Below are 17058 nucleotides of genomic sequence, written 5' to 3' on the forward strand. Positions count from 1 at the left end.
AACTGTCTTACCTATGATTCTAGCACTGATTCTTTCCTTTCCACCTAAAGCATTTCCTTGGGGATTGATCCTAGGTATATGTGTCCCCTTGTACCTGCCTCCCTCCTCTAATGATCATTTCTTTCATCCCTCTTTATTTTAATTTGATTTTTGTATTTTTATTGATAACTGTCATTGATTTACACATCGTTGGTGGTGGTATTCATATCTAGTGATGAAGCTAAAGTGTTTCTTGCATGCATTTATATTGTCTCCACTCCTGGTCACCATTTTTAAACACTTTTGTGTTCTTAGAATGTCACTTTATACAATATGATCTGATTTATCAGATGTAAGTGCTTTGCCTAACAAGCTGACCATATTTATTATGTATTCAAATAGCATTTAACAATAACATATGAAATTATAATATAAGAGACTATGTAAATTCACCTTGGTCTATGAATGAAATTATATCTTTAAGGCTATTTTCTACCGTTAATCTAGGATATTCTACCGTTTTGAGGCTGCTTGGGATTCATCCATGCACAACTCTTTGCTGCTTAACCGTGTCACTCCTTATGGAGAGAAAATCTACATGACTCTGTCTGCTTACCTGGAGGTAACCAAGGCCATTCACTTATTTATATGGGGGGGTGAGAAGTTCATTTGGGAGAGTTACAGACCTACATGATTTAGTTCCAGCTAATTGAATGTACCAAACAGCCCACAGCATTTGTAATGGTTGAATCAAGTACATATGTGGAAAAAGAGGCAAATAGCAGTAAACTTTGTGGCTCTATAGAGTGCAACAGTGCTTGCCTACTTGTAGTGGCCCTGGTTCTGTGAAGTATTTTCCTATTCACTTTTCCACAGGCATAGAAAAATTATAAAAAATAAAAAACTTGAATAAAGAATTTTATGATGTTATGAACCAAACCAGCTCCTAGGTTAGTCAAAACATTCCAAATTTTGATTTAAAGCAAGTATTTGAAAATCAGATAAAAGGACATTTCTTGACGAAACATTCAATAAAGCATTGCAAATGATGTAATCAGTGGTGACTGATTTTAAGTATAGAAACTATGTACTTTAAGTTTCTTAGAAAATATTCAGATATGCACTATTGTTTAAATGTTTGGGGAAGATTAAAGGTTTGGAGAAGATTTAATATTTTCAAAATGTTTTAAAATGAAGTCTCTTGTTCTTACCAAGGCTGCATTAATTTGATCAAAACACATAAAAAAAATAAAATAAATAATAATAATAATGTGAAATATTATTAAAAAAAAAAATTTAATTCTGTTTTCTATTTAATATGTTTCAACGCTTATTAATTTATTCCTGTGATGGAAAAGCTGAATTTTCAGCAGCTGTTACTACACATGATCCTTCAGAAATCATTGCAATAAATATATATGGTAAGCATATAAGTAGGGACTGGGTGATCGCTGTAGAGCTTGTTTGGCATCATTTGAGTCCACAGCATGAATGAGTATTCACCCTCTGAAACTTAACAAATTCAGCAATTACTCGAACTTAGAAGATCATTATCCTCCAGGAGTTAAACAGCCAATTTGTCATGAACTTGTACACTCCGTACCGTTAGTACAGTACTAGAATATTATACATTTGTTGAATTAAATCTAGGGTGTATTCATTTTTGCAATCCTTCATTTAAACAAAATGGGCTAATTTACTTATTTTACAGATGCATCATATACAGTGCCATCAATAAACAGCATTGGAGCTCATTGTAGGTCTATTATATATAAGTTACCATTAAAAATCAGTTCCTCTTTTGGAACCTGACTGTTGCACTCTATAGATGTTGCTTGTTCTTTATCAAGCTATGGTTATTTGAAGCACCATTTTAGATTGAAAGGCTTACAATGGTTTGCTCTTCCCAGATGGAGAACTGCACACAGCCCACAGTGATAACCAAAGACTTATGCATGGTGTTCTACTCAAGAGACGCCAAGCTCCCAGCATCTCGCTCCATCAGGAACCTTTTCAGCAGTGGCACCTTGAGGCCATCTGAAGGGTACAGCTCCTTCATATCACCACACAAGTCCTTTGCAATGTTGCTCTTGTAATTTAAGTTACCATATTGTTTTCTATTGTTTTTACGTTTAGAAACCGTGTAACTGGTGTGTATGAGCTCAGTCTGTGCCACCTGGCTGATGCAGGGAGCCCAGGTAAGACACCAGTTACCTCATGTGTGTTTCATTGAGGATTTATGGGATGCTGGGCAATTTAGATTTTAGGGGGTTCTGCTGTTGAAATGACACCTGAATGTGCAGGAATGCAAAGACGGCGCAGGAGGGTGCTGGATACGTCGGTGGCATATGTGCGAGGGGAGGAGAACCTGGCTGGCTGGAGGCCCCGCAGTGACAGCCTCATCCTGGACCATCAGTGGGAGCTGGAGAAACTGACTCTCCTGCAGGAGGTGAGAACATCTTGTTATTTGGTTTTTAATGTGATACAGAATTAAAAGAATGTGTCATGGCAGCTCTGCTGAGGATCTGAGAACTCATTTCCTTCTGCTGTATGTTAGGTGGAGAAAACCAGACACTACCTCCTCCTTAGGGAGAAGCTGGAGTCCACCCTGCTGCTGGGCCAGGAGCCGCTGCTGTCCTGCGGGAGTGAGGATCTAACCGAGTCCTCTTCCCCATCCACCCACCTGGGCCTGGGCCACAACCCTTGCCCCGGCCCTGACACACCCAACGAGAGGCAGAAGGAGCTGGCTGCAAAGGTAAATCAGTGACTAACCTGCTTAGTTATATGTATTATATATAATATATTATATATAAATTATTATATTTTATAGCCTGGGCCATCCAGTTTTTTAAATTATTTTTTACACACATACACATACACACACATTATTATTATTCCAAAAAATCCTGGAAAGTTTCCAAAATTTCTGGAATATGTCCGAAATTTACTGGAAAATTTCCACCTTTTTGCAACCCTAGTCATATACACCTAGGATGCCTTGAGGGTGAGTAATTCATGAGCTGATTTTCATTTTTGGGTGAACTAACCCTTTAAAAACGTTCAGACTTATGTTTTCTGAAAACATAAGAAGAGTTAACTTTATACTATTGCTGCAGAAACCTACAGAAATGTTTGTGTGAAGGTGTGTGTTTGTGTTCTGTGTATAATGACTGATTTCTCTGTTGTGATTTGTTGTAGTTGAGCCAGATGTCAGTAACTCTTTTGAAAGACTCTGCCTCAGTGTGTGCTGAAAACACCCTCACCCCATCCTCCACATGCCCCTCATTGGTGGAGGGACGCTACGGCCACAACGCTGAACTCAGGTCAGTACTTAGTGACTTCTGTTTTATTTTGAGTTTTAAAAGAATTAAAACTTTAAAGGTGATTCTGCAACACAAACTAAATGGAATTGCAAAAACAACAGTAAAAAAAGTTTTTTTTAATCATTTCGTAGTCTGCCATTGATCAGAATGACAGATAGTCCTGTCCTAAATTCATGCTTTTGATAAAGCTAATGCATCAGGCTAGTTTGAGAATAAACCTGTGAATGATTTATATTATAGGTGTTTCTGTATATTAAAGGGTTAGTTCACCCAAAAATGTAAATTCTGTCATTGATTAATCACCCTCATGTCGTTCCAAACCCGTAAGACCTTCGTTCATCTTCAGAACACAAATTAAGATATTTTTGATGAAATCTGAGAGCTTTCTGACACTGCATAGACAGCAAAGCAACTGACACGTTCAAGGCCCAGAAAGGTAGTAAGGACATCGTTAAAATAGTCCATAAGAATTTTCATTTTTGGGTGAACTATCGCATTAAAATAGGAGAAATTATTTTAACATTAAGAAAAATCTTTACATGTTTTTAAATATGTCTGCCAAATATTGTTCCACATGAAATGCTATCTAACTAATTGTTGCATCTATATTCTTATTGCTCATATGTGCAGACCCCCAACACCTCGATCTCGTGCTCTCAGCCCCATCCCTGACACTGAAACAGAGAGCAAAATGTCTCCTCAAGAGTCCAAATCAAGAACCCACACTTTTGTGCCAGACATTCAGGAAATCCGTGTCAGGTAAAAAAAAATCAATTGTACAGATTATACAAATTGTTTATTGTTCAGAGGATGAACAGTTCCTTTTTTTAGTTATATTTGCCTGAATATGAAATTTGAGATTTAAGGAATTTGCATCTTTGGAAGTTAACTCTAACCTGTACCCTATTTTATTGTTGCAGCCCAATTGTGTCAAAGAAAGGTTATTTGCACTTCCTGGAGCCCCACAGTAATGGCTGGGTTAAGAGATATGTGGTGGTACGTCGGCCTTATGTCTACATCTACAACACAGAGAGAGACACAGTGGAAAGGGCCATTCTTAACCTGTCCTCTGCACAAGTGGAGTACAGCGAAGACCAGCAGGCCATGCTGAAGGTGAAACATTTATTCATTTATTTATTTATTTTTGAAAAAGTCAGTCTCTTCCAAAGCAACACATTGTGAGTAAATTGACTATTTATAGACTGAACTGTAATTCGCCTTCTGAATGCCAGCAGGCCATGCTGTAGGTGAAGCATCTGCAAATATATATTTTTTCTTATTCTATTCAATTTTATTATTATTATAATTTTTTTTAAGTCAGTCACTTTTAAGGGAACATATTGTGAGAAAATCTACTGTTTATAGACTGAGCTGTAAACCAATGTCTGAATACCAGGAGGCCATGCTGAAAGTTAAACTTTTTAAAATGTTATTTTATTTTATTCCAAGGCAACACATTTTCAGTAAATCGACTGTTTATAGGCTGAACTAATTCAATGTCTGTCTAAACTGCAGATGCCCTACACATTTGCGGTATGCACAGAGCATCGTGGGATACTCCTTCAAGCCAGTAATGACAAGGAGATGCATGACTGGCTGTATGCCTTTAACCCTCTGCTTGCTGGATCTATCAGGTACAGTAAAGCACACATCTAAGCCTTTTAAAGACCTGTCTTACCAATATTTATTCGACTTTCTCCTTCTTATCAGGTCTAAACTGTCAAGAAGAAGAGCCGGGCAGATGAGGTTTTGAGCCCACTACATGTATACCTTCTGTACAACTCTTCGAGGACAAAAAACACAAAGGACTAACCTTGTAAATAGATCTACTGACAGATCCCCCAGTTTCTGTGCTTATTCAACTCTCTGACCCTCTGTTTCCTACATGTGTGTACCTGCACCTGCCCACACTAGCACCAACTGTGCACCTGTATCTTAAAGGCCCCTTTGTTGTGCATCTACAGTGGCCTAAATATTCAACTTATAGCGCCAAGAGAACAGGCTAACTACTTTATTGGGGTAGAGATAGTATGCTTATGTAGTCTTCAGCAACATTTTAGAAAGCTGGTGATGGGAATTTCTAATTCTGAAGCTGTCAGCTCATGCAAACACATCTGAATTTGTTACTGTGAAGAGTGACGTCCATATCTTGGGTTTGTGGGGAAATGGATCACATGGCCTTACTGTGTTACTCTATGGGTTTAAAACGATAAAACTGGTCAGTATTTAAATCAGCAGACCATATGTTTATTCATCTCTTGGCTATGGAAGATAGAATTGATCAATGATACGCAGTTCTTAGCAAGGAGCAGATGAATCACATCATATTACGCTCTTACTCTCTTTAAGTGCAGTTCTTGGACACAGTTCAACCCATCATAAATACTCATATACCTTTATAATGTTTCCCTTGTATGGCCTTGAAATGCATAAAGTTTTCAAAATCACCAGGACGCATTAGGGAAAATTTGGCTAAGGAGAATGGTTGCATTCTCATGTCTCTGTATGAGAACCATTATAAAGATTTGGCCTATTTTTGTTGGAGTACTGGTCAGTAAATTTATCTAAAATGTATCATAATCCATTCTAATATTTTATATAAAAAATTATCAGTATCCCCAAATGATCTAATTTACTTTTAAAATTTCTATTAAAGTCTTATCTTGTTAGGTATTTATTTAACATGTTTTTATTTATTTCAGCATGTATTTATTGACAAAGACTGTAATATTTTTGAAGTACAGTGCAATTTCTGCATATGGCACTTTTTATCATGAGTTGACTAACCTCCCTTTTACTGACTGCACTGCTCTCATTTCCCCCCACACAATGAAATGCATTTGGGGAACAGGTTAGAAGTGCATAGCTGGGATAGCTGCTATTACATGTAGATTACTTGAAAATGAAAAATGCTTTTTGCAAGATTTATCAGGTTGAGAAAAATCACCATCCTTGCCCAGACTCCGAAATGAGCGTTTGTACAGTGGTCAGTCTTGGAAAATGGAAGGTTTAGAAGTTTGTTAGAACAAATCAAATGCACAGTACTGATGGAATTTTCTACACGCACCCTAGAGAGTGAGGAGATATGATTTTGTGCCTCTTGCATCCTCTACTCTGTTTTTGTTTTAAAATTTCCATCATCTTAATCCCTGTGCGCTTCTTTAACAGGGTGAATGTCTACTTTAAGGCCCACTCATCGCTACCACCCTTTCTCTTTGTGTGTAATCATTCCTGTGCACAGGCAAAAGCAGTTTTAGTTTTTTTTTTTTTAGTTTTGCATATTTGTGACCCTGGACCACAAAACCAGTCAATTTTTCGAAATTGAGATTTATACATCACCTGAAAGCTGAATAAATAAGCATTCCATTGATGTATGGTTTGTTAGGATAGGACAATATTTGGCCGAGATACAACTATTTGAAAATCTGGAATCTGAGGGTGCAAAAAAATCAAAATATTGAGAAAATCGCTTTTAAAGTTGTCCAAATTAAGTTCTTGGCAATGCATATTACTAATCAAAAATGAAGTTTTTATTTATTTACGGTAGGAAATTTACAAAATATCTTCATGGAACATGATCTTTACTTAATATCCTAATGATTTTTGGCATAAAAGAAAAATCTATAATTTTGACCCATACAATGTATTTTTGGCTATTGCTACAAATATACCCCAGCGACTTAAGACTGCTTTTGTGGTCCAGGGTCACATTTAGTTTGTATATTGCACTTGCCCTACATTTGACTAGGTTTTGAGATTTCTAAGCATACCTAGATGGTGTAAATTATTTTTCTTAACTGATTTCACATAAAAATGAACAAAACTGATCTATTTATTCTGCCAGAAAAAATAAAACATCATCATGGACTCTAGAAATAAGCCCTGCTGCTGTCATTGTTCCAAGCCTTGATTTTTTTGTGATTATAATTACATAAAATATCCGACAGGCTAATACATGCAACACGATACATTTTAAATTCCATTTTCTGGTTTTAAAGTCATCTCCGGTATGATTGTTCTGCTTAATGTCAGTAGGCTTAGGCAATAGGCTTAGTGCAAACCCCATCAAACAGGCAACCGTCTGAGTTGAGATTGCTGATAGCTGTTTAACTTCAGCCAAATGACTGTTTTTGGAATATGAAACCACATTTTTAAGTTATATAATACCAACAGCTGTGATTTAGACACTTTGTAGTGCAAAAGCATTTGTTAGAAGGTGGAGTTCTGTGGGGCAGTCACTGCAGCAGAGCCCATATGTCCACTATTATTAGTCCAGAAGGCTTATAATGTGGTTTGGGATCCTGCAGGTTACTTAAGACAAGCTTTTCCTCCATACCTGCATATTTAGAGTGCAGATCAACTATTTGCAAACCTGAGGTTCCTCCAGGGCAGGATTCAGGCATATCCGCATGACTGAGGCCAGCCAACCTTCAGCACATGCTGAGTATAGCAAGAATCTGACACTGAACTAACCTCTATTGAAAGCCTTGATCTGTATATGAACAAACATCAAAGATCTACATTTCTATTTCCAAAAAGTGGGTTTCTGTTTCTATGAAAAAGTGGAGTTCTGCTTGTTTGTAAATGCAGAACGCATATCCTAAAAGGATTCTCAATGCTTGAAGGTTCTCTGTTTATGAAAAATAGTTAATGCATTTTTTTTTGCAATTTCCATGTGTATATCTCACTTCACTGTCATGACCAGTTCCGAGTGATAGAAGCAATGCCACTACTTTTAGAAAAAAAGTGTGTATGTTAATAGTAATAGCAGGTGCATTTTTAAAATAAGTGAGAACAAAATTACTTAAAAATCTAGTTAAAAGAATCACTTTCAGTTTGGTTTTGCTAGCAAATGTGTATTGTCTTGACTCTTGTTTTTTTTTTTTTTTTGTCTGTGCACCTTGTAGAATGTAATGCGGAGAGCTGGATGGTATTCTTCATGTTATAGCCTGTCCTGTATCATTTCTACAAGCAATTTGTTTGTTTCAAGGCTTAAAACATGGCATTCATTTTACCATCTCCCAAAATGAAAGAATGAATCAGTTCTCATAATCAACACCAAATATTTGTGTGCTTCCATTCTCCTCTTATGCACTCCACTCATTTCTGTCGTTTTCTCTGTTTTACTTTTTTCCTTGTATATAAACATGATTGCTGTGAATGGTGTAATATGCAGTTGTAACTGGTTTGTACCATCTTCAATGGGCAGTAGTTTAATGTTTCTTTCTGAGTGTTGGAATTATGAGTCAAATGTTTGTGTACACTTAACACATCGTCAGATATGAAATAAATGTGGAACTTATGCAACGCTATGAATGGCTTTGTCTTTTGTGTGTGATTCAAGCCATTATTTTATGCATGAGAAAATATAAAATCTCAAGTTGAATGTATCCCTGATTTTATATATAAAACATATGGAAGCCTCTTTCCATCATGTAAAAAAAAAACAATAAAACTGGTAAATTTTGGCGACTATGTATTTCACAATTCTAACTTAAGTTTGTATGTCACATTTACGAGATAACATCTTGAAATATTTTTTCTTCTCAGAATTGCATGTAAACATCTCACAATTCTGGCTTTTTCACTCAATTCTAAGTTTACATCTCATAATTTAGATGTTTTTTATTGGAATTCTGAGTTTACTTTTTTAAAACTAATTTTGTCAACAAAAAAACATAATAAAGTTAGAATTGTGAATTAAAGCATCTTTTATTTTTGTATTACTTGCAAGCTTTTATTGCATTACAAGCTTCCATAAAAATAGAGGCCTAAATACAGAATGGTAGACAGAATTCTGAGATTTAAAGGGATAGTTCACCGAAAAATGAAAATAATATAATTAATTACTCACCCTCATGTCATTCCAAACCTGTAAGACCTTTGTTCATCTTCGGAAGACAAATTAAGATATTTTTGATGAAATCGGAGAGCTCTCTGACCCTCCCATAGACAGCAAGGGTTCTACCACGATCAAGGCTCAGAAATGCAAGGACATCGTTAAAATAATCCATAAAATAATCCATATATATGGATTACAACGCCACCACACCAGTCGATCCAGAGGTGGTCAGGGTTATTACTGATGCTTTAACTGATGCGTGGGGAAATCTTATGGGATTACATCTCTGCCGCAATTCTGCGCGTGAAAGATCATATTTTGAGAGCGCAAAAGTGCGTTTTGCACGCGCGCGAACTGAGTTTTGCTTAAATGCCCATGAGAAATATTCAAAACTAATACAATACTAAAAATTGCAAAGTTAATGCATAACCATTGGACAGCAAAATGCTCAGTGGGTCAGTTTGTAGTTGTACTGAGTATCAAAGATATTAGCAACTTTTACACTCTACTTCACTACATTGTTGAATGAGTATCTGTACTCTTTACTCCACTACATTTGAAATGAGTGTTGCAGTTACACATTACATTTTGCATGGACCTAGCTTTTTCTGCAGCAGTTTATTTCTGCTACAAAAGACGTGATACTGCCTATTACAGGTCACTGAAAGTACTGCATCTTGTGCGTTTTGCCCTTACTCACCCAAACTTGTCAACAAGACTAGTTTATGTGAATGCGAGTTCCTTAGCAAGTATTTGGGAATCACAGATAAATTCATCAAATTATCGTCTTTTCCTCTTTAATTTTTTAAATATTTTTTTTTACAGCCGTATAGTGAAGGCCCTATAGGCTGTTGCATAATTCACATTTCCACCATCCCTGTCTAGTGTTGTAACATGCTCAAAGTTCAAACAGTTATAACTTTGACACTCTTTACCACTGACTTTATGTAGCACAAACAGTTATAAATAATCAAAAGCTTGGTTGTTAAAAATAATGTAATGAAACATTTTTATTTTATGTTTTTTAGCATTTTAAACGAGTTCAAAAAATTTATTTATTATAAACTTATTAAGACGCCGAACGGCCGTATCTCTTTACGACCACAACAAACAGGAGGCTTTTCAGACGCGCACTTCAGCTTGCCTTCAGCACCAGGCGTGAGTCAAACAAGCGCGGAAAAGATACAGGTGCCAAATGAGCTTCAGTAGAACAACAGTGAACAACAGTCTGATGAGATGTTGTTATATGTCAGTAAAACAAACTTTCCTGTTCTGTCAGACGTTTAACTGTGCTCACAGCGCACGCTCTTCAACTGTTCGCGAATATGAGGCGCACGCTCTATATCACTTCATCATAAATAACCTATGCCTAGAAACTATGCCAGTTGAGTCATGAAATTACCAAAATGGCAATTAAAGCTGCAAAACTGTGCATGCATGTATGAAATATTCTGCCATTCGAGATCACAATAGGGCGCAAGATGATAAGTAATTTTTTATTTGTAATTTAATGCACAAGTAAATGTGAGCACAGTGCAGTTGTACTAAAACATGTGCTAATTTTTCGTTAATTTGTAAAATACGAAAATAAAACCATATTTAAATGCATTAAATAACTCATTTTACATTCTGGCATGTGCTGTTGACTTCCACCCTTTTTCACATTATTGCAGAAGGGGATTCAAAAGATAACTCTTTTTTTTATTTTCCTTTGTACAGAGCTCGATTTAGGTTTGACAAAACTCTCATCCATGAGTAGGCCTGTGCAATGATGGAGAACAAGATTTTGGGGGTGTTGAGAGCCAGAACCAAGCTGACTGAGCAATAAAGCTATAGTGAGCCCTTTTATTAAAATACTTGGAGGTAATACAAACATAATACAAATATTTTTTTATATTCACTCAGTATTAGGCTACTTGATCTAATTCACAACTATCTCAATTACAATTAAGTACAAATTAATTGTATTCATTTGTGTTTTAGGCACTAAAACAGTCCAGTACTTTATAGTCAAATAAATTTTATATTGAAATAATGAAGATTTCTGTGCCACCCCAGACTGGTTGGTGCCCCCTTCCTGGCCACCCCTATGAAAACATCCTGACTCCACCGCTGCCTAAGAGGGCCAAGTGATTAATATCAGTTCATTTCTGAGTATCTCTATTGCTGAAAAAAAAACACATGTTTGTGAATGGGCGTTTGATTTACATTTGAGAGAAACTGAGAAGATTGTAAACAAGGATATAAACTAGCCACCTTTCGCTGAAAATTGCTGTTTTGAATTCAAAATAGGCCATCTGTGTGATTCAAGTAGATCTGATGAGTTGAAAACTCTTGCTACTTCATACTTTAATACAAAACAATGCTGAACTTTGACAGTAAAGTGATTTTTAAATGTTATAATTGTGATTTTTATAATGTCTAAATATAAATCCATTTGCAAAACATGTAAAAAGAACTATATTCCAGAGTGGAAATGGTAAATGAGACTATAAATGATCCCCTTCTGCCATCTAGTGGTCATAGTGGGAATCATGACATTAATTTTAAAAGGATAGTTCACCCAAAAATTTGATGTTTATCTGCTTACCCCCAGGGCATCCAAGATGTAGGTGACTTTGTTTCTTCAGTAGAACACAAACGAAGATTTTTAACTCAAACCGTTGCAGTCTGTCAGTCATATAATGTAAGTGGATGGGAATCATGGCTTTGAGAGTCAAAAAAACATACACAAATAAAACCAAATGAAACTATGTGGCTCGTGATGATACATTGATGTGTAAAGACACAAAACGATCGGTCTGTGCAAAAAAACTGAACGGTATTTATAAGTTTTTTACCTCTGATTATTTGAGAGATAGGTCCATCCCATCCACTTACATTATATGACTGACAGACTGCAACGTCTTAACTTTAAAAAGTTAAAAATCTTAGTTTGTGTTCTACTGAAGAAACAAAGTCACCTACATACTGGATTCCCTGGGAGTAAGCAGATAAACATCAAATTTTCATTTTTGGGTGAACTATCCCTTTAATAGAATTTGTTTTTCTGCCAGGTAAAATCTTGTCAGAAATCTTCCACTTAGCATGACAAATTTTCGATTAATTATCTCCATAAGTAAAAATGAAAAAATGCAGATGTTCTTTAAAGTAAATTTTACTTACGGTGTTCTCATTTTATATAAAAATGTGCAAAAATCTGAATAACTTTGAGGCAAATGAATAATATATATATATATATATATTGAATTTATACATTAAAATTACCTAACTAGTGAGCAATATTACGTGTCTGAAAATAAAAATTAATAAACAAAATGTGTTCTACTGTCTGGGGTCTGCCATCAGGAGTTAAAGGGGATGTTATGTGACACACTTTTCTTTTTTTTTACTTTTCACTTTTTTCCCTATGGTATTGAAAATGGGGGAAAGGGGTTCAAACCTTTGTCACTTTTTTTCACTCCTGATGAGTTTGTATCCTTCCATGCACAAGCTAGTTAATGGGCTTTTTGTCATTGACTTACAGAAAGTTTTCTGCGGGAAATTTTCGGTATTGTACCGAAATCCTATTGATATGTCACTTGCATAATAATTTGGAACACAGTGTATACAATAGGAACAATAGGAAACTGCGTGATCCGAAGTTTTGCATGAGGGTAAAAAAAAAAGTTCCTCATACAGATTCAGCTTCTTTTCAAGTTGGTCATTCAAATTCACCATGTTGACCAACAGAAAGCTGCTTGGTTTGAAAGTGACTTGTATATGAGTGGTGCCTGCGAAATTTCACTGAAACCTTAAAGGCATAGTTCACCCAAAAATTAAAATTCTGTCATTAATTACTCACCCTCATGTCGTTCCAAATCTGTAAGACCTTCGTTTATCTTCGGAACATAAATTAAGATATTTTTGTTTAATTTTGAGAGCTCCCTGACCCTCCCATAGACAGCAAGGATCCTTACACGATCAAGGCTCAGAAACGTAGCAAGGACATTGTTAAAATAATCCATGTGACATCAGTGGTTCAACTGTAATTTTACGAAGCTGTTGTTTACGTTCCGATCAAAGCGTAAACAACGTATCCGCGTACATACATTGCATACGTTGTTTACATAAGGTTGTTTACATTGCATAAGGGTCAAAATAGAGATTTATACATAATCTGAAAGCTGAATAAATAAGCTTTCCTAGCAGAGTATGAAGCCCATTTCCTGGACATCCGATGCTATCTAGAGCAGAAGCTGCTTGTAAGTCCTGTTTCTGCCTTATTATAGCTGACTGGTACAAATATTTCAGTAGGTATTAATGTAGCCTGTATTTTTATATAGATTTTGTTGTATTTGTTTCTTCTAATTTTTATTGCATTTAAAATTTTAGGCTGTCTTTGGAAGAGATAAGATTCATTTTAACAGCCATTTTCCTGGCGCAGACATTTTGCCCAACACATGCAATGTATCTATTTTTGGGAAGGGGACTTCAGGGTGAGTGAATGGCCATTTTCTAACCTTGTAATTTGTCTTTCACAGTACATGAATGGAATATGTTTGTACATCCAGATATTTTTAGGTGTGCATTGTCATTTACATGTTTAGTGCACACATGTACATTAAAGATTCATCACAGTAATGATATATTTAAGCTTGCTTAGCAGCATCAGTTTGTTTTTACACATATGTTGGTCAGAAGTGGGTCAGGTCTTGACCCTGCAGATTTGTAAAACACAAGATATATAATTGAATAGAATAATTGATGAGACTCTTCCCCCCTGCTGTAGGGCGTAGAGTGCTGTCCACCTGTAGGAGGTTGTTGGCCAGTGTGGGTGCTGCCTGCCACTCAGACAGAGGAGATCAGTAAGTCATCTGTACTTACAATCAGTACGTTTAAATGGACAAAAATACTCAGATTTTAATACGGTTAAGACAATACTCTGATTAAGAATCTACCATGTAAACAGAGATTTTTGATTACCTTAATCCAGCTAAAGTCATAATCAAAGTAAACACAAATCGAATTAAGACATGTGGAGTATTCCTATTTTAGTCGCATTATTGAAGTGCAGTAAAGACATGTACACAGCTTAATCACATTATTACCGTCGTGTAGGACTTTTAGCCGCATTTTGCGACAGGATACACACACGGCAGTGCTCAACCGTTTGACGGCAAACAAAAGAATGGCTTCAACAACGCCGTAGTCTGCTTGCACGTATAGTGTGACAAATAATTAACTGCAATTGAAGCTTTCAGTTAATTAAAAATGAAACACCCAAAACTGTATATGGCATCATAACGAAGACGAATTATATGTTTATACGTGAAATTCTGGAGGGGACGTCGGATGGCGTCGCGTGGTGATGTAAGTAAGTGTGCCATTAATTTATCTATATACTATAACATGTAAAACGGGAACATGAAAGGAATATTCTAAAAGCAACTCATGTAAACACCATAATCATAATACTGGCTTATTTAGAAGAAGGTAAATAATTAGATTACACGTCGGATGGCGTCGCGTGGTGATGTAATGACGTGTGCCATTAATCGATCTATGTACTATAACATGTAAAACGGGAACATGAAAGGAATATTCTGAAAGCATCTCATGTAAACACCTTAATCGTAATATTGTCTTATTCAGAATAAGGTAAATAATTAGATTACTGATGTCCATGTAAACGTAGTCACTGAAAAAGTTTGAAGTCAATATCATTTCTTTTTTTGTATAATGACAAGTGTGAATTTTCACCAGTGTAGTATCAAATCCTTAACATTTTCAAGTGTCTAAATAATTAGAGCACTCAAAAACAAATGTAGCCGAACACATCCATCCTGTACACTGACTGTATAGGCTTGTGCACAAGTGTACTGCACAAGTACACAAGTGTACTGTACTGTCTAGAGCACAGTACATTTAGCGTCTGCTAAATGATTAAATGTAAATGTACTGTGCTCTAGACGGATCAGTACGTGGAAAATCCTTAACGTTTATTGCGGCAATTTGGTCATGTGCTCTCATTTCCTTAGACCTTCCCATATTCTTCTAAGCTGTGGGATTCCATATCATGTGGCTACCAACGCTTTGAGGATCAGTGTGGGTAGATGTACCTCCCGTGAAGATGTGGACATTGTTGTGGAGGATCTGTGAGACACTGTAGAGCAACTGGAGCGGATGAACTAGCACCATGAATATTTTACCTGACTATATATGGATATTGAACTCCAACCAAAAAGGACAAGTTTTATTGAATGGTTTTAGTTTACAGCTATGTGGCTTTGCACATAAATTAGATGATGTGTCATGAGTATACTGTAGAGTTCAGGTTTCAGGGTCATCGTCAGGTTGCACTATATTGATCTACGAGCTCTTTATTTAGCAGAATATAATATTTAATATAAATCTTATTTGCTTTGCAAATAGATTAGATGGTGTGTCATGAGACTAGAGTTCAGGATTCAGGAACATTGTCAGGTTGCACTATATTGATCTAAGAGCTTGTTTAGCAGAACATAATGTTTAACGTAAATATTTCTTGGTAAAGCATATTTCATATATGGAACTTCAGGGAATTTAGCTGATAAATAGTAAAAAAAAATACTTTAAGCAGCTTGCAAATGGAGGTGTGCAATGTGTAAAGTCCATAAAAATATCATAATTGCAAACTGACTTTATAGAGTATGTCACTGTAATGTGGGGTTTGGTGTTTGGGTTTTGTTTCATGTTCATGTTTTCCATGTCTTTTATTTTGTAATTGTTTCATGCTGTCAGTGTCATGCTTCCCTTGCCCTCATGTATCTCTGCCTTGTGTATGTGTCATGTTCTGATTGGTAGTCCTAGTCATGTGTCTTGTTTCCCATTGGTTTGTTCATGTCATGTGACCCTCCTTGTCTGCTATAAGTATCTCACTACGCTCGCCTTCAGTGGACTGAGTTCGTTACAGTCACTTACTTTGCAAAAAGTAATTGAATCGTTTATTTCTGTCACTGGGAAACTAACCAACCACTGCACAAAATGTTAGGAATATGAAAATCAGCCCTCCATAACAGAAAACAAAATGCACTGTTACCAGTAAAATGACATTAAATATCAAGATATCTTTTTTTGTATGTATTGCACACCCCTACTTGACTGTTGACTTTGGTAATTTTGGGTCAGAGTTCTTTTTAACAGGGATTTTTAGTTATTTGGTTTTGATATTTAGACGTTTGCCCCTCCTGATTTTATATTAAATACACTGTGGTATGTTGTATTTTTTAAAAATGGTTTCATAATTGAATAATGTGAATTGTTCTAATTATGTTGTAGATGTTCATACCCTATTTTTCAGGGAAGCAACAGAGACCTGTTCATTTTAGCTTGCTGGCTGCACTTAGTTACATTGGGGTGTGATGGAGCATGCACGTTGAGAATGAGACAGAGATATGTTACCAGTACAACAAAGCTGCACCAGAATTATTAAATGAGTTAAATGGACTCTCTTTAATATCTCAGTCCTGATCTGATCTGACCAAACTGCTCCATTCTAATCCCTTGTTCTCCTTCCAGACACACTCTTGGCCATTCAGACAGAAATGAATATTTAACATGTGAAAATGAGGCTCACTGTAATCTCTAATCACATACCACATGCATGCACACCAGTTTTAGTAGGTCTTCAGAGGCCAGTTCTTTCATTACTCGGGTGTCTGCTGCTACAGATGAGGGCAACCATGTGCAGGTTGGTAAACGAGCACAAAGGCAACGGCTGGGCCACGATGAGCACTGGTGCATTGTGACGTCTTTCATTACCTTTACAGCTCACCGGGCCAGACCTGCTCCTCTCCTCCGCTCACCTAACCCCGCCAGCTGGCAGACGGTTAGGTGTCGGCTTCCCCTGTGTGTGTCTGTGCATGTGTGCCTTGGGGGGTAGGTTGAATTTCT

At 36.4% G+C, this 17058-nt stretch overlaps 1 protein-coding gene and 1 pseudogene across 1 annotated transcript in view; both read left to right on the forward strand.

The window, feature by feature from the left end:
* LOC107733246 (kinesin-like protein KIF1A) overlaps positions 1 to 5763 on the forward strand; it is a 65488-nt gene extending 59725 nt beyond the window's left edge. Inside the window, exons 42-51 of the mRNA XM_016544805.1 lie at positions 487 to 601; positions 1890 to 2023; positions 2116 to 2177; positions 2283 to 2428; positions 2537 to 2734; positions 3178 to 3302; positions 3933 to 4061; positions 4223 to 4415; positions 4818 to 4936; positions 5013 to 5763. Coding sequence (XP_016400291.1) covers positions 487 to 601; positions 1890 to 2023; positions 2116 to 2177; positions 2283 to 2428; positions 2537 to 2734; positions 3178 to 3302; positions 3933 to 4061; positions 4223 to 4415; positions 4818 to 4936; positions 5013 to 5055 — 1264 coding nt within the window. The 3' untranslated portion in view covers positions 5056 to 5763. The remainder of the gene's footprint in view (positions 1 to 486; positions 602 to 1889; positions 2024 to 2115; positions 2178 to 2282; positions 2429 to 2536; positions 2735 to 3177; positions 3303 to 3932; positions 4062 to 4222; positions 4416 to 4817; positions 4937 to 5012) is intronic.
* Positions 5764 to 9332: 3569 nt separating this feature from the next.
* On the forward strand, positions 9333 to 15318 carry LOC107733247 (selenocysteine lyase-like; annotated as a pseudogene).
* Positions 15319 to 17058: the final 1740 nt, after the last annotated feature.

The sequence above is a fragment of the Sinocyclocheilus rhinocerous genome, unplaced genomic scaffold (genome assembly GCF_001515625.1).
Source record: "Sinocyclocheilus rhinocerous isolate Xijiao unplaced genomic scaffold, SAMN03320098_v1.1 scaffold2867, whole genome shotgun sequence".
Taxonomy (NCBI): Eukaryota; Metazoa; Chordata; class Actinopteri; order Cypriniformes; family Cyprinidae; genus Sinocyclocheilus; species Sinocyclocheilus rhinocerous.